Raw genomic sequence first — 22,001 nt, 5'->3', positions numbered from 1 at the left:
AAACAAAGACTAAAAATGGAATTGATTTTAAATTGTCATGATTGATGCACGAGAGCATGTGTTGCATCTGACAAGGTCAGCATTCACATTTTGTTTATATTTTTATTTAATTAAGTGTATTTTATTTATTTTATTAAGTTTTATCTTTCAGTCATGCTGGGTTGAAATTTATCCTTGTGAATACGTAAATTTGGTACAGCTTTCACCTGCACCACATCTTTATTATTTCACCATTTTGAAGGTAAAAATCGTTTAAACACTTATTAAAAAGCTCTAAGGAAGCCATGTAAGCATAAAGAGGGAAGCAATGCCACAGACAGAGTTATCTGCAAGAAAAACAAATGTTCCTAGCACTGCTAACACATGAACGTTCCCAAGTACTGTAATATGAAATTCCTGAGCCAAGAGCAAGGAACAGAAAGAATTTATGTTAAAAACGTTAACAACTCCCTATGATGAAATCAGACAATGAGTTTCAGAACAAAAATTCTGGAGTTAAAACTCAGAGGAGATATTAAAAAATTGAATCAGGGCAAGAATAAGTTCTTTTAACTTCCTGGTGCATTCCAGGTATTCAATTACTTCACCCAAAGCGTAGCTTGGTCAAATAGTAAGTAAAGAAAAAAGAAGTGCCCCAGGAAACACTCGATCAACATGACAGAAAAGCACTCTGAAGTGGTGCAACCTTTCTGCACCAATGATATCTGTAAAAATAGTATAGAACAGCTTTCCAGGTGAGCATTTCCTCACATACTGTAGCACAAGAAATAATTTTCTTCTGCCTTTGGAGAACTGAGTTAAAAGTTTGTCCTTACACCTTGCTAACCATTACCACTATTTCTTAATTTTTACATATTACAAACAAATGGGACAGATTCCAAGGAAACAGTCCTTAACAGCTCTATCCTACCTTAGCTGGGAGTACCACAGTGCAGACACCTCCCCGTTAGTGCTGATGGCTCATTCCTGGTGTTTTCATGGGTCAGGTGCAGGAACTCTTGATGCAGGGAGTCAGAGCTGAAGCAGGTGTCTGCCTTCTGTCCCCTCCACAAATTTGGAATTTTACCCTTTTATAAGACCATGCAATCTCTAGACAATTCCCAGCCCTACACGCCTCCCCACAGTGGGGGTTGTTCCCCAGGCTGTTCCAGGCGTCTCATTCAGTTGTTGGGCGGCCTTTTTTTATTTTGCTTTGCTGTTGCTACTTCCATTCTTAAAACAAAGGGTGTGCTGCTAGCTCTCAAGGTTGTGCTGTGTCAAAGACAAGTTACTGATCATCAGGAAGTTGTTTTCGCTGCCATGGCCTATACTTTCAAGTCGTGCCCACGTTTTCAAGGCCTTTTACAGCCCACGCTTTAGCTGCACCTCATAACAAGAGGCAGCTGGTATCAAGCTCTGGTTTACATAACAAGCTTTCATTAACAAATTGTTAACAAATGCAGCACCTCAGTTACCCAAAGGCCAGGGCTTTTTACCAGCACTAAGTACTGTTATGGGGCTGCTGGGCACAAAAATGCACAATCAGTTACACTGTGCTAATGTGCTAAAGCCTGGGTTCCGAACAAATGATGGTAAAGTTGGCTTAGGGGCTGCTACCGTCACTGGAACAACAGGACTCTGCTCCAGCTACTGCGAGGTGCAAGGAGGGAGGAAATAGCTCCACCTGGTGTAGCAGCGTGTACCTCCATGATTTTACTACTCACGGTTCCCTTTATTAGTGCAGCATGAAACGCTTCGGAGGATGGGGGGTAGTTCAGTAACAGTTTAGGATCCTCGGAGAACAAGCACATGAAGTAAATGCCCAAATACAGTGGAGATGGTAAGGCCTCCACCAAGAAATAAATGTAACAATATATTAACATAAGGCTTATGTTTTGCTTCCATAAGAAGCTCTTAGGTTATTATCTCCTTTATTTCAAAAGCCTGGTAGGAAGCCTATTGCTGTGGAGAAAACCAAACTATGCTGCCAAAAAAGCCACTCTAAGTTGCAGTAGTTGTACATTCTCCAACAGTGGCAGAGTAAACATGTTTTCAGGTACAAGAAAGATGGAGAGAGTTTATTTACAAGGGCATGTTATGACAGGACAAGGGAGAATGGTTTTAAACTGAGAGTAGGTTTAAATTAGATAATAGGAAAAAATTCCTTACTGTGAAGGTGGTGAGGCACTGGAATAGATTGCCCAGAAAGTTGTGGATGCCCCATCTCTGGAAGTACTCAAGGTCAGGTTGGATGGGGCTCTGAGCAACCTGGTCTAGTGGAAGGTGTCCCTGCCCATGGCAGGGGGTTTGGAACTGGATGATCTTTAAGGCCCTTCCAACCCAAGCCCTTCTGTGAGTCAACATTCTTGGTTTTCTCATTTTAAGAATCTTTACCTCACTGAAGCAAAGCTTCAAGCTCTTGGGTTAGAACTTTCCAACTTCCTTTTCTCTTATTAAACATGCCAATTCCTAATTTTATATGATGCTTTTCATCTATACATGTTGTGACCCGTTTTGACAGCAGTTAAAAATAACCAAACATTAGAAGTAACTATTTATTATGAAAATAATGTCAAAACATTTATGTCTACTCCCTGAATTATCAAAATATACAACAGACTTAGTTGTCTAGAAAACAAGGCAAAGTGCATTGCAGTGTATGAAACTGCTTGTGTAATATCCATTTTTAGTATAAATATTAATGATCTTCAAAGTCTTGTTGAATATCATTCAGTGCATGTGTAAGTCGTCGTATTTTATTTTCCATGGCTTTTTTATTGTTTGCCATTTCTTGCAGAAGCTCCCGCATTTCTTCTTCAACAGAGTAAACCTGAAAGAGCACACAGAGAAGAAACAGAATTCTTGCTTTTCTTAATACACCTAAACCCATATAATCTTGGCAATTTTTAACACTGATAAGTAATGCAAGACTTATATGCTTCTGTTTGAATATGCTATGCACTACTCTTGCTACTGGATGCAGTAGCAAAATCTTTCTTTAAAAGAATGTATTGATCTGCTAGGAGATAGCAAGTACTGTATCGACCCAGAAAGTTATTATGGAAAAAAGTGCACCAGTTGTCATGTTAAGGAAGAATGCAGTAGGTAACAGAAACAGTAACTGTTAAGGTTGGCATAAGTGAGTTAAATGGATTATCTGGCACAGTCATCATTACCCTTGCCTGTATAGATAAGGAAATGTTTAGCTAGTGATTCGTAGTAGCTACATAGCATGGAGCTTTACTTTGCTTGAATTCAAAACTTCATGATGGCAACAAGTCTAGAGATTTTCTTGCTATGCAAAGATTGAGTACTAAACCAGGACTGTTTCCATCCAGAGTCAGCCTGATAGATTGAAACAGGAGACTTCCAAGCACCACTCTTGTAGCAGCTGTAGAATAAAAATGCAAATATAATAAATATAAAATTGAGTACTAAAATTACTTTTTCATTTGCTGCTTCAATTTGTTTTTCCTTTTCATTTGCCAGGTGCAAGAGTTCTTCCTGATGTGCTGCCAACACTGACTCAAGCTGTTTTCTGAAAGCATTATCCATTTTATGAAGCTTTTCCACAGCAATCCTAAAAAAACGATTAAAAAAAAAATCACACTCCCGCAAACAGCTGAAGTGTTTTGCTTTGTCCAACTCTGCCTTTGATAAGGTTTTAATAACATAAGCATGAAGACAATTGCATATTGGCATCAGAAGGTGTCCTGTTTTCTCAAGTACATGTTCTAGCTTTATGCACTGTGTTTAGGACTCTGGGCATTCTCTTCGGAGAGGCATTTAATCGCTAGCAAAGGATATGAAGATTAGGGCTTGCTACTGTCAACATGGATAAGAGCTCCACCTGTTTTCAAACATTTCCTTATGCTTTTGGTTCCCAAGAAGGGAATGAACTGTGTGATCCTGTGAATGGCCTGTGAGTCTCTGTCTCACAGAAATAGAAAAGTGCCTCCTTCACCATAAAGAAGCATTTTCTTTAACTCCAAGCACATTCTGCTTTTAAGGGATAATTCTTAAGTATGTAGGAACAAAAAGCAATGCAAATTTATACAATAAATTTACAACAAAATTCTGAAACAAACCAGAATTATTTAGATCAAAAATTTTAGTTTCACTGTTGTTCTTCTAACACTTCCAAACCCCAGTACTATTGACTATTTGAGGTGGTTGGTTTTGTTTGGCTTTTTTGTTAGTGTTGTTTGCTGTCGATTTGTTGTAGTTCTGGTTTTTTTCTTTTTATGCAGTCTTATTAACTATCTGGTATTTTCTCAAGAGTAGTTGGGAGGAAGGAAGAAAACCATGAGAAGTGGGCCAAAGAATAAAGTAAAAATTATAGTAAGAATCTAAACTTATCACAGGCATCAGTCTAACAAACTTCTCCATCATTCCAGAAGCATATGAAATAATTTTCCAGGTTATGACTACTTGTTTCTGTATCATCTCATATTTAACTATTAACTGATCAAAGAAATTGACAGTACAAGAGGAATAAGAAAATAAATTAAAAATCTTGCTATTTTTATGGGAAAAGAATGACAGGTAATTTAGAAACAGTCTGTTTGTCACAGACTCAAACAGTGATTAACAGACACCAAGGTGGGCAGGAGTGTTGATCTGCAGGAGGGCAGGAAGACTCTACAGAAAGGATTGGGACAAATTGGATTGATGGGACAAGGCCAATTGTATGAGGTTATTTTCAAAGAAAATGGAAATTAAGAAGTTCAGACAACGAATGCTGTAACTGAATGCCAGTTCCATGAAGTAAGTCACCTCTACAGCAGGAATTCCTTCTAGGCCCAGTTTGTAACTGGGCTCACCAAGTAGTTAAAAAGGTATTAACGCATTCTTTCACCATATAATTGAGCATTTCTGCAGTTATTAATAGTGCAACTCTACAGTAACTGAGTAGTCACAAAATAAACTAATAAAGTGTTCACCTTTGACTTTGAAGGCTTTTATTTCTCTCTTCAATCAACTTCTTCTCTTTGAAATCGAAGTTCTCCTTCATTTGTTTAACCTGCACCTCCAGCTGGCTTAACAGCTCTCCTTTACCTTGCCACCTCTTTTTCAGTGCACTGAAAATAAAATGCACATATTTACAATTAATGCAAATACCACTTCTTAGGAGGGCAGAAAAGTTTTTCAAGCTTCCATCTTTCCTCATTTCTGTGAGTTTTAATAGCAAGCGAGTACTCTCTGAACATAGAATAACTTCAGAGCTGTGTTGCATACAATGATCCCAAAGAATTATTGTGATTTGTATTACCTGTGTGCATTCTTAATGTCATCAAGTTCTATTTCTTTTTCTTCTAGCAGTTGCTTTAATTCGTCTTTTCTTTCATTTTGCCTTTCTAATTTTTCTATTAGCTTTTCACATTCAGCAGCTTTTTCATCCAACTGCACTTGAAGCAATTTCTGAGCTTCCCGATTTTCTTCATGCTGTTTTCTGACTTGTTTCTCTTTTTCTTGTAAGCCCTTTAGAAGACAAGTATTTTAGAACACATAAACTTGATTGTTACCCCTTAAGAGTATTTGTTTAGTCTACGATGGAATAAAGCAGAGAAGAACGTGAAAGTTTACTCTTCTGAATGTATGAAGAACACTTAGAAAGTGATAGTCAGTTACTTAGTCAGTTACTTAATCTTCATCTGAAAGAAGTCAGAATAAAAAGCAAAGTCATCAAAACACAAATCTGAAGTTGCAAGCAAGTTAAGAAAAAAGTTATTTTGAACTCTTATTCTACATAAGAGTTGAATAAACAACTTATATGTAAGTCACTGAGCTCACAATCTGTAACAATGAGTAATGCATCTAACTTTGACATAACATGCTACAAAATTTTGATTAATAAGCTAGTCTTAAGTCTCTAAATGAGACAAATAGAATTCTGGGACAAAACATAGTACCTCTGCTGCCAAAACACTGTTTTACAAGAACAAAATAAAGAAAAAATATTTATGTTGTAAAATAAATGTTTTTCCTTTTCTTTTAAACACTCAGGAAGAATTATGCTATCCTACTTTCACCTCTCTCAAAATCGTTATCAAGAATAAATTGAAGCAAAGCAAAGAGAAGAAAGTCTGTACATAAATATGGTTCAGTGGGAGATTCAAAGTACCATCACTGTGCATCAATTTAATAAAAAGCCCTCTTCTGCTCTCAGTGAAATGAATTGCCACTGACAGCCTGATTGTGATCTGTGAGTTGGTAAACCACGAGTGCAGACCCAGCTTTCATCACGGGCTTTGTGACAGCTAAAATTAAGACTTGCAGTGAAAGTTAAGCACACAAATTGTCAGATATGGCACTTACTTCTTTTAGTCTCCTAATTGTTTCTGTCTGATCATCCACTATTTTGTTTTTAATTTTTATGGTATCACTGTCCTGTTCCTTTTGCTTTTTTAACGTGTCCATCTCATTTGTTAAAACTTCAATTTTTGCCTCCAGTTTCCCCCGATCTTGTGCAAGATGAGCTCCTAGACAAAACAGGATTTTCACATTACAGCAACTCATGTTATAGATGATTTCAAGATGTAGAATGTTGGGAGATGGGGCTGGGCGAGGAAAAGGTAAGAACCTTACAAACCAAAGTACTGACTATTTTGTCCAATGGAAACACTGTAGGGATTTAATCTGTAGGTAGATAACACTTAAGAGGAAATGCAGAACTGAAGGTCTGTGTTTTATCCTTTTTGAAAACTTCTCTGAAAAATAGTTGACAGCAAATCTTACAGACCCCAAAGGACCACAAGGTGGTGCTGAGTCACATGAAATTAAAAAATGCCCAAACTTTTTTTTTTCCTCCCAGCATTTAACACTCTTTTAAGATATATACTGAAATTTTCATATTAGACTTCCCTGCTAGATGAGAAGTAATACATAACATTATTTACAAATCCTAGTTTTTCTAGTTTCATGTTTAAAAGTTCTTTGTTCAACATTATGGTATTTTCACATTTTCAGGAAACAGATATATTGTATTCGCAGCTGACTCCCACAAATGCTGTTACAGATCCTATACCAGCCTGTGTGCCACGGAACACCTATTTCTGCACATCATCTTTACAACTGGATAAGATCAGGAAGGCAGCCAAGGGCCCTGTCATGATTACAACTATATTGGAGTGTTTATTTGAAACATAAGATATTGAACACCACCATTTCTTCTGCAAAAGAAAAATAACCTGCTATTTTACCCTGTTCTGCCAACTCCTGCCCCCATATTTTTCTTTCCATTTTTAGTCCATCAATCACAGATTCCTGGGCTGTCAGCTGGGAAGTAAGTTTTCCATTTTCCTTTTTTAGAAGTTCAACTTGAACAGCCTTTTGTTTGTCCTCCTCAATCAGAGTTTCAAGTTCTTCAGTTCGACACTATATGAACAAACATTGGGAAAAGACAGTAAGATCATTTAAAACAACATTCAAAATTTCAAATCAGTACTAATGGATTAGGAAAGTAATACTTATATATAGCAGATTAAGTTCACTGAGAAATATTCTACTTGCATTCGTGGTTCTATCTGCATCTTGTTCCAGTTGTGAAACACGTATGTTTGCTTCAAATAGACATACAATTCCAAAAACCAGTAAAGCTGGTTTCTAAATAGCCACTATAAATTCTCAATGTCATTATAAAAACCCATTTAGAATTACAAATGCAGAAGTCAAGAAAAGCAAAAGAGAAAGTAAAGATATTAAAAACTGAATCAGAAGGAGACAGAAGCTGGGATGAACTTTCACTTCCAATGATAAGTATTTATTTTCAGTTATCCAAGCTACTTTTTGTTTTACTGATTACAGCTATTTAATGTAGGTATTTTCCAATTTTGTTCTTAGAAGCACCACTGACTGGCAGAATCCTATTCTGTACAACAACATAATGTTTGGACACCCTAACAGCAACATGTAGAGGGGAGATTAGAAACAGCTGTGCAGAGGTTGTACTGCACCCAACTTTTAGCACAAAGCTGGACTAGATCACACGACCATTTAGAAGTTATGTTCTTAAGATTTTTAAGAATTAATTAAGGATAATAGGATAGTACTAGAATATGTTACCACAAAGCAACTGTGCCCACAGTGTTTAAGATTAAAATTTGACAATTAGTAGATAATGAATAATACTGCTAGTATTATACAAGTAGGAGATACTAAGCTCCTAACAATTACACTGCATTATTTGTTCAATTACATTTCTACTTCATGTACAATGACCAATGCAGAAGCATGTTCTATTTCCTTGAATTTACAAGGGGTCAGGAATATTAACGTAGTTTTGATTGACCAGCTGATTATATATAAACTGCTACTGCTCGAAGGGCAAAGAGTGCACTTTCGACGACAAGAATGAATCTAGATTTTTCTATATGGGGAGCGGTGTTTGTGAGAAATAGAAGTGCAAGATGCAAGAATAAAGGCTGACATGCAGTACTGGGTTTTGGTGCAACCGGAAACCTGTGTCGTTTAGTTTAGTTTATCAAGTTTGTATGGAATCGTTAACTTTTATAGATGAAACATTACAAAAAAATAACATGTAGTTGAAATGTTTTGAAACAAATACCTTTAGGTTTGCTGTAGCTTCTTCATTTGATTTTGTTAAGTCTGCAATTTTTCCTTTCTGTTCCTCCACTATATTTGTCAGGTCTTGGATCAGACTTGCCATGTCTTTTTCCCTTTGTTCCAACTCAAAGAGGGCTTGTTTGTGTTCAACTAGGTCAGCAGAAACTTTTTCAAAACCGTGTTTTACCTAAAATTTTATAAGACATGACTTAAAAAATGCTAACATTTCAAAAAAAAGTGTGCATATATAAACACAAGTGACATTTGAATTTTAAGTGAAGACACAGAAATTCATCAGTGGTCTATGAAATTAGTGAATATTTGAAACTGGTTTTCTCCTGGTTTGTTGGTGAAACTTCTACTTGAAAAACAGCTACATATTCTACCCAGCTACATATTTGTAGAAAAAACCCAAACCCAACAAAACATAACAAAAAAACCCCAAACAAACAAAACCCACACACAGAGAAAAAAAATCCATGGGTGGATGGGAAGCAGAGCAGAAAAACCATACTTGGTAACTGGAAACAATACCTTGATTTAATCTCATTGTTAAAATTGACATTAAAATCTCAAAAGAAGAACAAAGTTCATTCAAACCTTTTTTTCTTGCAACAGAAAGACTTGAAGGGTAAACCCCCTGTCTTTTCTTTCCCCTCTTTTCCCATCTATTTAAAACTGATTTAAAACGAAGAAAACCAAGCTTAAGGTGAAGCATTTAATATTTTATTTAACATATAAAAAAATGTACGTACTAGCCACAGAAATAAATTCTCTAAGGAATTTAGTAAGCAAGCGTCGAATTTGAGTTTCAAAATGTATATCCAAAATTCAATTTGGAAAATTTACACAATAAGGAACTATATTATTAAATACACTTGTATATGTATTTAACTATAACCTTATCAAAACACAAACCAAAAAAGAGTAAAACTTGTAATTGAATATATTCTAATAGAAGGTCAACATATTTTAAAAGAAATTAATAACATCAGACAGAAGATGTTTTTAAAATTTCTTTTGATTATGTTCTACATATAAACAAAAATGCTGGGGTTTTTGAGTGTTGACTTGGCATTTGCTGTCATTGTTCTAATCACTGGTATTTCAAATCTTTCTACCAGTATTTTTGCATGAATCCTTAGAGCAAAGACCATAGGGATAAAAAACCAACCCAGCAAAACACCAAAAACCACACCCAAAATATCCTCCCAAACCCAGCATACTTAAGAGAACTACAACCCCACCTAGTGGGAGATGAAATGTTCCCTTAGTCTTACCTCTTCAAACTTTTTTGCTTCGATTGTTAAAGCTAAACGAAATTCATCTTCTAACTCTCTGTACTTCTGGTTTGACATGTCAATTTTCTCCTGAAATTCTCTAACATGCTGCTCATGCCTCTGCTCCTCTTTAGCCATTACTTTTGACAAAGCGTCTTGAAATTCAGGTCCATTTAAAGCAACTCGGGTTTCAAGTTCTTTCCTGAAATTGTCAAGCATACTTGAGACATGAACTGCAGGATCTCACAATGCTGCTTTAATTCATTTCCTTGGCCTTACTGAACAACGATAATGAACTACATAATAAATGGGATAAATTCTTTCATCGCACAGACAGTTTTCAGTCTTCTATGACAATGGCCCTGGCATGAGGAAAATTCTGTTGACTACTGTTAAAACACCCAAAGGAATATCCTTACTTTTTAATTCAAACGTTTGTAGAAATTGTTCATTTGTGCTTTTCCTGTTAGTTAGCACTTGTTTGCTTTGCTGTTAGCAAACATCTGGAAGTGACACTGGAATCAGAGAAAAGCCGTGTACAGCCAGACACCCTCTTCTGCAGTCAGTCATTCCCTTCACCCTCACCCAACAACTGGTGCTATTCACTCAGACCCAAAACCTGAAAAGCAGCAGCAGCAAGAGGGACCTAAAGGACAATGATGAAGCAAATCTACCCTGTACTTTAACACTACTCTGTTCATCTACTTAAAATCAAAACAATATAAAATAAAATATCCACTGTCCTTCACATTACATCTTTTGGAGCTTTATGAGGTAATTATTGGAAGTTCTCAAAACACAGCTATCAGATTCTTCCCATCTAAACCTGCAATTTTCTTGGTATCTGAATATATTTTCCCTTGTTAAATTCAGCAAATGTAACCAGCTTATTTTATTAATAACCTTTGTTATATATTACTATACCACACGGTGCTTCTTGCTTTAGTTTGTACACATATTTGATTGTATTAGCTGAACACCACAGAACTTAGCCTCAAGTATTTGCCAAAAAAAGGGAAATTTTCAAAGAGGAGAACAGCCAGGCAAGTAACTCACCCTCCACCCACAAGCAAGATACTGCAGAAGCTGACTGGTTTTTTGGAACACTGTGTTACTGTAGCATATGCAGCTCTTCAGACAGTAATTCACATACAATTTTATTTTTATCTGATAATTCCTGGATTACAGATCGAGTACTTAAAATAAAGAATTCACCCATATAATAAGACAAGAACCATTCACGTGAAAGGCTGGAAGTTGCCTACATGAACTCATGAGTCAGGAATCTACAAGATACTCTTAAATGAGCAAGAAAATGTGTGGGAGTACATCTACATTTTCACAAAGACCATCTCTCCCACTAATCAAAAAAACCCCAAACAAAACAAACCCAAACAAAACCACACCAGTACTTTAGAACACATTTAAGCAAAACATGTTGGCAACACAAGCATCTCTATTAACTTGTGAAAAGAAAATAATGACCCCATACCTTCGCTCTTGCTCTCTTAATACAAGAAGCTCATGTAGTTGTTTTACCTTCTCCTTCTGTTGTCGGACGGATATTCGCAGTAACTGTACTTCTCTTTCATTTGCTGATGCTTTAAGCTCTGCTTCTTGCACCTGTTTCATCTGTGTGGAATTCATAAAGACAAGAACAAGATTTTCTTAAATCTGTAATCCAGTCTTCATGTTTTATACTAGAATGCAAAGGAACAGGTGCTTTCTAAGAGTTTATTTGAGCTTTTTTGTTTGGTTTTGGTTTTATTTTGGTTTTTTCTTAATATATATTGTAACACTTGAAGAAATTTAAGACAAGATGTTTAAAAAAAAGTCTTAACTTAACTTACTACAACACAAAAAGTGACCTTAATAAAGAACCAAGGGCATTTACTTAATTTGTAAAGAACTTAAAGGCGTCCTGCAGAAGCAGAAGTGCATTGACAGAATGATTTCCTCAATTAGAAACTCTCATATTGTCATACTTGTATTAGTTTCAAACAAAACATTTTTAGATGTTTTCAACAGAAATTTCTTTTTTTAACACTCCACTTTTGTAAAAATCTCCATCTTTCTGATTTGTACAGTTTAGAGTTGCTGAACAGAGCTGCTTTCTAATGATTTTACAAAAAATGTACAATCAGTATAAACACCAGATGGCATACTCCACTTTTTCTATTCGATGCAAGCTTTTATGAGTAATTCCATTTTATAGACTTAAGCCTTTTAAATACAAAACTCTTTTCTGATTCAATATGAAGAAAAAAGATGAGAAAAAAGTTATGAAAAAGATTTTGATTACTCATTAAATGGTAGTTCAGAATCAGGACACTACAGAAGGCTAAGTTCTCATGTTCTACATGGTAAGCCTTTTCATGAATAGTTTAATGAGTAACTTTTAGACACACCCCACTGTATTCCTTTGTTTTGTGGAAGAACAGAAGCAATTCTCTCGTAAATTGAAGCACTTAAAAAATGCCAAGCAAGAACGCATGCAAATTTAAAGACTACCTGAAAACAGGGTACACATTTAGATGCATAGTAAACTTACTCATCTTGAATCCCCCTTCAAGAGGTCATCTAGTAATGCTGACTGAAGCTGACTTAAACAGTGGCTACATGGAGTAATTTACCACTGAAGGTAATTGCCAGGATGTAGGTGAGAAAGCTCTATGAAATATTCTAGAATTTCTTAATCTTGGAATTGATAAAATAGGCCAAATGTATATTAAATCTGAACATTCAAAAATACTATTTAGTTTCTAGAGCATCATGATTATTCTTTGAAACATAATTATTACAGAGTATTTGCTACAGGATCTTAAAGACAGGAACAAAGACTTTCCCTTAATAAAGTTTTGCAGTTGATAAAAACAATGCTACTACCACCAAAAGAGATGACTTATTTCTACAAACTCATTAAAGGAAAAATAAAAACCTCACACATCAATAAGGTGTATCCGTCCTTATAGGATAGAAAAAAACACACACACACAAATCCCACTCTTCTGTTCTCTAAATCACTAAATTTAGTACATTTCAAACTGACAGGCAGATACCTGATCTAAACTGAAGGTCACTTCTAGATTCTCTAACAGCTCCAGGGTATCTGCTGCTAAGGAAGAAACGGAAGAGCCACTCAAGTGCCCGAACAGGAGCCTAAAGTAGAGAGTGTCTTGAATGGTGCTTTGCAGTTTGTCTGTCAGCACACTCCCTGATTCTCATTCCTTCCAGGGAACCTGAACAACATCACTTCCCAGAGCACCACACTATCAGTTTATTGACTTTTCATGGATGTGGTAAGAGTCAATTTTTTTAAGTTCAGTGAGACAGGAATGGACTAACATAGGAATATAAACAAACAAAAGGAATAGACATTGGAGGACACTGAAAATCCAGCAATTAATTTTTCAGAAAGAAATAGTGGCAGTATCTGGTCCAGCATCTTGATCTTATAATATTTGTATCCTCAACAAAGAGCCCTGACTACAAAAGCATCATTATCTTCTCTAGCTGTAAAAACAAAACAAAAAAATCCCAAACAAACAAAAACAAAACATCACACAAACTAACCAGAATCTTTGAAGTTCTCAGCAATCACTGTTTTGTTCTGGTTGCAATTAAAAGCATCTAATTCTTTAGATCAGCAGAACAAACAACCCTCAGATTTCCATCCCAGCAGTAAGATCTCTACTGATTTTAGCAGTATTTTAAAAAACTTGTCTTTGTAACACTCTGTTTTCAGAAAATATCAACTCTCAGTATTATGTACCTAGGATTTGTTCTCCTGTATCTTAAGACCACATCACATGACATACTTCTATTTATAAAATACATTAACTGACAATTAAAATGCATACCTGTTATTAATTACTACTATGTAGAAAAGAAGCCCCAGGTTTTATTGTGCAAAACTCAAGACTCAATGCTGGTAAAATGCAGTGTTTCTTTGTATTCAGGACTATGGTAGCCACCCTGTTGCCACTGTATAACTTACTCATGAAAAATATTTACCTCTATTGCTCGCTGCTGCAATCTCTGTGTCTCCATCTTGGACAGTGTTTCTTCTAAAGCTTGCATGGCCTTCTGATGTTCTGCTTCTTTATTTCTTGCCTGATTTAGTTCATTAGTAAGTCTTTCAGTTTCACCTTTCAACTGTTGGACATCTGCTTGGAGTCTTGCTTTGGCATCTCTCTCTTTCAATATCAATTCCTTTAACCTGAGAATAAATGCAATGCAGTTGTATTACAAACATTTTACCTGTAAGTTTGATGCCAAATACATTGAGAAAAAGGCATTAGTAACTGTTGTAGCAACATATCTTGGTTTTTACTGCATTTTACTATTTACAGCACTGTCACGTAAAAGTGTTTAAAAAGATGTAAACTATTACTTAAGTCATGTGTAGCATTACTCTATGGAGCTTCAATTTAAAAAACCTGAGGTGGAGACAACCTCATAAATACATCTTTTAGGAAATGACATTCCAGTATGACTTTGCTTTACATCAACTTCGAACATACACTATCCATTTGTAATTTAATAATTATCTTCAGAAACTCTGAAATATCCTAAATATTTTATCAATTTTTATATAAGATCTATCCCAACAGAAGAGAAACATAATAAGCCTCTTATAGAAGATGGTATAAATGTAGATGGGTATAAAATAAAAGTGGGAGGTGAACCTAAAACAAGAAGGGGAAAAGGGGAAATAGTCAGTCAGTCACGGATGGTAACTCAGGAAGCACGTGGCTTGGTTTTTCCTAAAAGAAAGAAAATGTGGTTTTGATAAATACAATGCAGTTAAAAAAAGACAAATGGAGCAGACATCTCCAAAAATAGGGAGATCTTTTGAAGACAAGGCTGCTGCTCAGAACAGACAAGGACGGGGACAACCATCTCTCTGAAGATTTACTAGGCCTGCCCTGCACAGCACATAGCCTATGGGCTGACTCTGGCCTGCTAGAAACATTTTTTTTCTAATATGCTGTGCAGAAAAAAACAAAGAACACTCTAGGTATATGTGGAAAGGGAGATTGGGAAACAGAAGGCAGAAGTATGACATGGGACAGCTACTAGAGCTTGAACTGAAGGTACAGTTATGATACAGATTGTTTGGAAAGTAACAGCTAGAACTGTAGGAAAGTGGCTCACTGATCCTGTTCTACAAGAACCAGAAGCAAGCTGCAGAAAGGAATGTCACTAGTTAATACTGAGAGAAATTCTAGCACTACTTCTTGATGCCTTATTTTCCAAGTATATTGCTTAAAGCTGTTCTTGTTTTTTAAGCCTACAAAATGAATTATTGGAAACTAAAAAAAAAACCCATAACAAACTCTTAGACTACAGCATTGTTTCCCTACCTGTCTGTATTGTACACAGCCATACTCTGAATATTCTTTTCTTCTTTTGCATGCTTCTGTAGCTCACTGACATGCTCTAATAATTTCTTCTCTGCTTGCTCTGCTTTCCACCTCCTTTCTTTTTCCTGATCCAGTTCTTGAATCAGTGCCTTAGCAAGAATGTGATAAGCATCAACTTACTAGGAAATATTCAAGCATATCCAAAAATGACAAACAATATTTATAATTGTAGAACAGGACTTTTTTGTCTCTCTGGAATTCATGGATGACAGAAGAAAGTGCAAGAGACCAGGCCAAAAACTCCCATAAAAGTGAAAAAAAATACATCCTCTCCCAGTTGACGCTGCAAGAACTCTACTACTTTTGACACTATCTACATGCAATTATTTTTGTCACCTCCAGTTTTAGTTTGACCAGGAGACACATGTTTGGCTTCAGGTGAAAATATACTTTTATTTAACTTGAAATGATGCAAAACTTACTCGGTATGTTGATTCCTCTATGCGATTTGAATTACATTCTTCTACTTTTTCCATATTGCTCTGCCTTCCAGTTAGTATTTCAGCTTTTCTTCCCACTACTTTAAAATGAGAGTCTTTCTTATTGGAGCATGGACACTTTGAGGAACTCTTCTTCTCTTCCCTATATGCAGAGTTTAAACAGTAACAGTGGATTCAGATGCTTTTAAGTGAAAAAAAATTAAAGTTCTGTGCAGCAGCTGAATACTAGAGAGTTCAAATCATTTAGAAAATAATTTGCAATCAGACCATAGCGGCAACAGCTAAATTCAAACATTCAGCTCTAAAAAGATACTTACAACTAGTAGATGCTAGTAGATGCTATTTGAAACCATCTCATGATCACATAGACATGAAATAATTTTAGAAGAGTAGAGTAGCTGTAGAGCTGCAGTGGCTTACTGAACTAATATATTCCAATTTGTATCGTCTTCTACTCATCACTTCTGGTATTTACTATATAAATCAAACAAATCACTATGGCATACTCAGCTTCATGAAGGATACATATTCTTGACCATTGTTCTGACACCATGTATGTTTTATTTTTATTTTTTAATTACTCAGTTCCATCTGTGGAGAATTCTTTTGTAACCACAATTTAAAATAAAGATGGAAATACAAGCTGTTATAATTTGGAAATATTTGTTCTGGAATCTTCAGTTTTATTTCCTTCTCACATCAAGACAGAAACTGTGCTCATAAGGAGAAATGACTGAATGAAGCCTCAGTAGCTACTCATTTTCAGGGCATTTTTAACTGAACTGATTTACTCAACTTACCACTTTCAGCGAAATGTTTCAAGCTAAAACTTTGCTCATGCTGACAATATTCAGTTTAGTTCATTTTGGCTTTATATGGTAAACATTGGGATACCTGTCAGCTACTTTCTTCTTTAGATGACTTGCATGACATTTCATGGATAAGGTAGTTTTACGGTAAGTGGGGATCCTGCTTCCTTTCATGACCTTTCTGTTGTTCTCTTTTCCACTCTCATTTTCACTCTCAGAAGTTGGATCTGTGTCTCTCTTAGCTTTGAGAGCACTTGGAGCAGCTTCCTGTCTTGAACTATCAGATACCTAAGAAGAGAACAAAGTTCTAGATAGAAATGTTACAATTTCTGATTGGCTAATTTCTAACACTTATTCAGGAGCTATTTTTAAAAAAGTTCACACAAAATAATTTTGATAAAAACTAAATAATTGCTTCCAATTTTTTACTTTTACAATCCCTTCCCTCCCTGCTAAAATATTTTGTTGTTTTAAAGCTAAAGTAAACCCAGGATGCTTGAGAACATATAGTTGTTTCCTTTTGAAATACCTGAAGTTTGGTAAAATCCTTGGGCATAAAAAGTTGGTGAAAAATGTAAAACAAATACAGCACTTAAAGCCAAAAAACCCATGCAAACCCTACCACAAAGCAAACCCAACAAACTTAAGCTACCTATGTTAATAAAACAAACTATATTACCTGACAAACATGTCAGACCAAGTAGACCTATTGGCGAAATTAATTTTCACCAACTGTCCAGGTACTCTGGTGCATTTCATGTTTTACTCTGGTTCAGCTACGATATTGACAGCTTCAGGGTAAAATAAAAAACATAAAAAGAATTTTCTAATATATCATGATCAAATAGATCTGCTAGTCCCATACACTATGGTTTTTATACTGTATGAAAGTTGTCATGATTCAAAGTACAATCTTCAGTTTTAAAGACTTGTTTTATTTTATTCCCAGCTTCTCAAAATTATTAAGAACACATTAGCACAGTCAGTCCATACATACCAGTAGAAATTCTCTACTCTGGTTCAGCAAATGTTTCATTATCAGAAAGGCACACCTTATCTTACAAACAAAACTTGCTGTGCAATCACAGAAAAAAAAAAATCACCTTTTGCAGTATCTGTAAAATCTGATCTTCTATTTTTTTAATCCTTATCTCACTGTGTATTTTATCAAGCTCAGTCTTCTCCGGTTCAGAAGATGAGACCAGCTCTGTGGAGGAGCTGGTGGCACCTTGCACTGGTATCCTTGTACGCTGCCGAAACTGAGCCAGTGCCTGGTCGATGTGAGGTGTTGCCAGTGGTAAGGGGACATGGTTCTATCAGAAGAAAAGACAACTCTTGTAGCATTAAGATGGGGCATGCAATATAAAAATAGAACGTGTCATTTTTAAAACCAGTACACACAAACTACGGCACCTGATCTCTGGATGAAGGGCACCCAGATGAAACCAAAGAATCCATAATATCTTCTAAACACTGCAAATCTGAACAGTTTTCTTCTGCCAGGTCCACTGGTTCACCAGAAATATTTCTTCCATCTAGAGCTGTTAGCTGGGGCAATGACTGAAGAACAGCTTCCCTATAACCTTGAGAAAAAGACCACATTTAAATTGAAATCAAGCTCCTAAGGAGATGTCTAGTATATTAGGTACCTCATCATCTTAAATGATTCACTGCATTTTTAATGTAAGAAAAAAAGGAGTGAGTTATCTACAATTGTCTCACCTTTCCCCACCCAAGGCTTTCAACAGACACCACTACAAATTGAATCAACTGGGAAGCTGCCTGCCTAGTCCTGATCTACACAAGGATTTCCCAACCCCCATCAGCACACTGCAATTGCACAGACAACCTTTCAACATCAGCCTACTGCACCCAAACAGTTGTACCAAATGGAAGGGCAGATGAATGTAATGGAAAAACAAATTCCAAAAGGGCTTAGACAACTTCATCCTCTCTCAGTGAATGAAGTCAGGCATTATGAAACTGTAAAGCACTGAAGTTAACATTTTTAAATTACTGGAATTTGGGCTGCTGAACACTGTGGTTTTGAAAGTGCCACAAAAGACATAGATTTGAAGAGGTATGTAAATACTTGCAGACGAAAACTAGTGGCATTTTCTAAGTTAATCAGATAACTTCAATAGTGCTCTTACTGTTTCTGTTGTGCCTGAATGTATTTGTAAAACATGATGGGTGTGCCTGACAAGATTATTTAGAACCTTATTTGGTTTTCCGCAGGTACCTCTGATGTTTCTTTTCTAACTGTACGTATATTACACCTACATCAGCTGTATGCTCATGACATGGTTGCTATTTTGTATTGTTGTAATTCCTACTGTCCTACTCTTCATAATGAAATTATCTTTGAGCTCTCCCAAAAGTATCAATCCTCCATTTCTACCTTCCTGTAACAGATTTTCCCTTCTTACACACAAATCGACACCAATATAGGATGCTACAATTTAACTTGTTTGAACTTAGAGCGCAACATTTTAGTGGCCTGAAAAACCTACCCCCAAACCAGAGGCTCTAAACAAATCAACTGAAAGTGATGTATCCACATGCGTTCTCCAACTTGTCTCCATGCTGCCTAGTGAAACACCTGCCACCTATTGGGATGAAAATGCTAACTACTGCAGAGGTTCCTAGAGTCTGTCACTGCTAACCAAACCAGGGGGAAAAGAAGGAAAAGCTAACAGTGCTACTGATCTTTCTTTTGTGTTCTCTATCAGTAGCAGACTATCTACTTCCTGTGCCTGCCCTCTATCTATACAGTTCAATAACTCTTCGTACATTCTTTGAATTCTCCACCTATCCAGCTTATAATATTAATACTCCTTCCTTCATGCCATGTGGCTCAGAGCTCCATCCAACCTGGCTTTGAAAACTTCCAGGGATGGGGCATCCACAACCGCTCTGGGCAACCTGTTCCAGTACCTCATCACACTTCACAGTAAAGAATTTTTTCCTAATATCTTATCTAAATCTATTCCAGTTTGAAGCCATTCCTCCTTGTCCTGTCACTAGGACAGGACTCTTGTAGACTCCTCTCGGGTACTGCGAAGACACAATTAGGTCACCCTGAAGCTTTCTCTTCTCCAGGCTGAACAATCCCAATTCTCTCAGCCTTTCCTCACAAAAGTGCTCCATCCCTCTAAACATCTTGGTGGCCCTCCTCTGGACTCACAAGTGAAAATGTTGAGCCTTATCAAAGCATACAAGTTACAATTTTGAGAATATGCCATGGGGAAAAAAAAAAGATTTTTTTTAATGGAAAATGAATTAATTTTGACAGAATTTAGATTTCTGCAGGCTGGCCAGTTTATGAATGAATTTGCAAGCTTCAGAAAATGGCTCGCAACTTAAGGGAAATTACTGACCTAATGAGCACAAAATATCTACGTAAGATAAGATCCATACCTGCTGTGTGACACACTGGATTGGCTTTTCCATTTTTTTCCAGTGTGAGGATTGTCAAACAGCGCAGCCCCTTTGCACACTGAAGTAAGTGATTAATATTGCTTACACAGTTGCTGTGAAGGTCAATGTGGCTAATCTTATGCCTGGTTCCATGAAGGGATCGAAATCCTGTAAATTTCAGAGAAAAACCCAACCAACCACAAAGTAATGTTTTCTGCTACAATCCTAGACTATGGGGTTTAGAACAAATAGCATCTTGTTGAAAAATATCCAGTAAATAATAGATCATAACTGGAAATGAGAGAACAACACTTGCTCCATATCCTTGACTACATATGTTAATTACTTATGCTACTCTACCACAAAGTACAACAGTTAAGCTAGCTATGTGAACTAACTTTAAAGAAACAGATTAATCTCTGACTGCTAAAAAGCATATAAAAATAAACATTTTCCTTTAAGTTTCATTTTATAACTCAGCTCATTAACAAAATTGTTACAAATGTTATTTTAATTTTCCATTACAAGTTCTCTTGATTTTGTAGCATAAAATCTTACAAGCAATAACTGACCATTTCAACAAAGAGAAGAGAACTTCCATATCATACGTAAAGTTGCATTTTTGTTCTATAAAACTGAAAGACAGGAATATTTTGGAAGTAAGTTTGAAATGTTTGTTGTACTACTTTCGGAACAAGCTTGGCCTCACCAAACAAAGAATAAATTCCAGTTCAGAACAATCTTTGGTGTCAGAAACTTGAAAGCTGAGAGGAGCAGCAATTGCCATCTTTATTAGAATTATTCAGTGAATTGGCACTTGAAGTGCTAGAAACTTCTCAAAATACACTCGGTCGAGTTTTTCAAAATTAAAGTGAGGCAAATGCTTTATATTGCACAGCACATGGCAAAGTCACTTACCAGAGAGATCATGTATGTGATTGTATGACAAGTTCAGCATAGTTAAATTAAAGAGTTTTTCCAGTCCTAAACAAAATGAGGAAAAAACAGAAACAGTATGATTTGCAGAAGAATGCTCTGCTTTCATCAAATTCAAAGCTTGAAAAATGAACCTTTAAAGATCATAACTACGAATTATGACATTAAACCATAATCATAATATAAAAATCAGGTTTTCCTTCTAAGTTAAGGCATTCTGCTATGATAAGGCTTACAAAGACTCTATATATGCATCTTAAAACCTACTTTATAAAATAGTTAGCATACTAATCCATACTAACTTAGTATAACCTTAATTATATGCAAACATTCCAGAAGTAAACTTTAGGACGACTCTTAGAAAACCTTTGTAACTTGCTAAATGGACAAAAATAAACAACATTGCAGACCCTCCACTTTGGTTAGCAGGTTACAGGACAAGCTCAGGGTGCGCAGGTTAGCCAGGGAACTGAGCCCCTCGATGCGGCGGATCTGGTTTGATGACAGATCCAAGTGCTGCAAATTCCGGAGGTGGTCGAGCCCTTGGATCCTGGCGATGAGGTTGCAGTGGGCGTTGAGCGTGTGCAGGTCCGAGCTCAGGGACACGTCCCGCAGGCTGCGGAGAGAGGAGCCCACCGTCAGCCGGGCAGCTCCGCCCCTCGCCGCGGCCTGCCCTCAGCCCCGGCCCGTCGGCACTCACCTCTTAACGCCCTTATCCATGAGGCTGAGCTCGCCGGGGATCCCCGCCATCCCGCCGGGACCCCGCGCAGGCCGCATCTCGCTTCAAACCTCCCTCGCCTCCCCCGGCAGCGCTCCCAGCCTCACGGCGGGGACACAAACGCCTCACGGCGGGGACACAAACGCCTCACGGCCGCGCCGCCGCGCTCCGCTCCCGCCGCGGGCGGGCGCGGCCGCGGGGAGGCGGCGCTGCCGGAGCCCCGCGCAGCGCGGGCCAGCGTGGGGACGGCCCCTGCCTCCGCTGGGCTCCCTGCCGCTCCCTGCCGCTCCCTGCCGCTTCCTGCCGCTTCCTGCCGCTTCTTACCCATCGGCCCAGGAAGGGGCCGGGTCTACAGACCGGACTGCTTTGAATTTTTGTCGGGGGCGTGTTGGGGGGATTTGTTGTTTTTTAGAGCTCACACGGTATTA

At 37.1% G+C, this 22,001-nt stretch overlaps 1 protein-coding gene across 3 annotated transcripts; it reads right to left on the bottom strand.

Annotated features, from left to right (window-relative positions):
• Window positions 1-2,520: 2,520 nt before the first annotated feature.
• On the bottom strand, window positions 2,521-21,769 carry LRRCC1 (leucine rich repeat and coiled-coil centrosomal protein 1). 3 transcript variants are annotated; one of them, XM_048286884.1, is made up of 19 exons: window positions 21,556-21,769; window positions 21,266-21,471; window positions 20,838-20,903; window positions 19,920-20,087; window positions 17,913-18,082; window positions 17,603-17,812; window positions 16,585-16,787; window positions 15,673-15,832; window positions 15,191-15,339; window positions 13,839-14,043; window positions 11,317-11,456; window positions 9,825-10,026; window positions 8,546-8,731; window positions 7,182-7,356; window positions 6,298-6,461; window positions 5,252-5,460; window positions 4,923-5,060; window positions 3,424-3,559; window positions 2,521-2,809 (listed from the first exon to the last, which is right to left on the bottom strand). In XM_048286884.1, the coding sequence occupies exons 1-19, from the start codon at window positions 21,630-21,632 to the stop codon at window positions 2,678-2,680; spliced, it is 3,096 nt and encodes a 1,031-aa protein (XP_048142841.1). In that variant the 5' UTR covers window positions 21,633-21,769; the 3' UTR covers window positions 2,521-2,677. The 3 variants fall into 3 exon arrangements, with proteins under 3 accessions (XP_048142841.1, XP_048142842.1, XP_048142843.1); XM_048286885.1 differs by lacking the exon at window positions 3,424-3,559; XM_048286886.1 differs by lacking the exons at window positions 17,603-17,812; window positions 17,913-18,082; window positions 19,920-20,087; ... (1 more) ...; window positions 21,266-21,471; window positions 21,556-21,769 and adding an exon at window positions 17,179-17,593.
• Window positions 21,770-22,001: the final 232 nt, after the last annotated feature.

The sequence above is a fragment of the Corvus hawaiiensis genome, chromosome 26 (genome assembly GCF_020740725.1).
Source record: "Corvus hawaiiensis isolate bCorHaw1 chromosome 26, bCorHaw1.pri.cur, whole genome shotgun sequence".
Classification (NCBI taxonomy): domain Eukaryota; kingdom Metazoa; phylum Chordata; class Aves; order Passeriformes; family Corvidae; genus Corvus; species Corvus hawaiiensis.
This window is presented reverse-complemented; position numbering and strand designations above follow the sequence as displayed.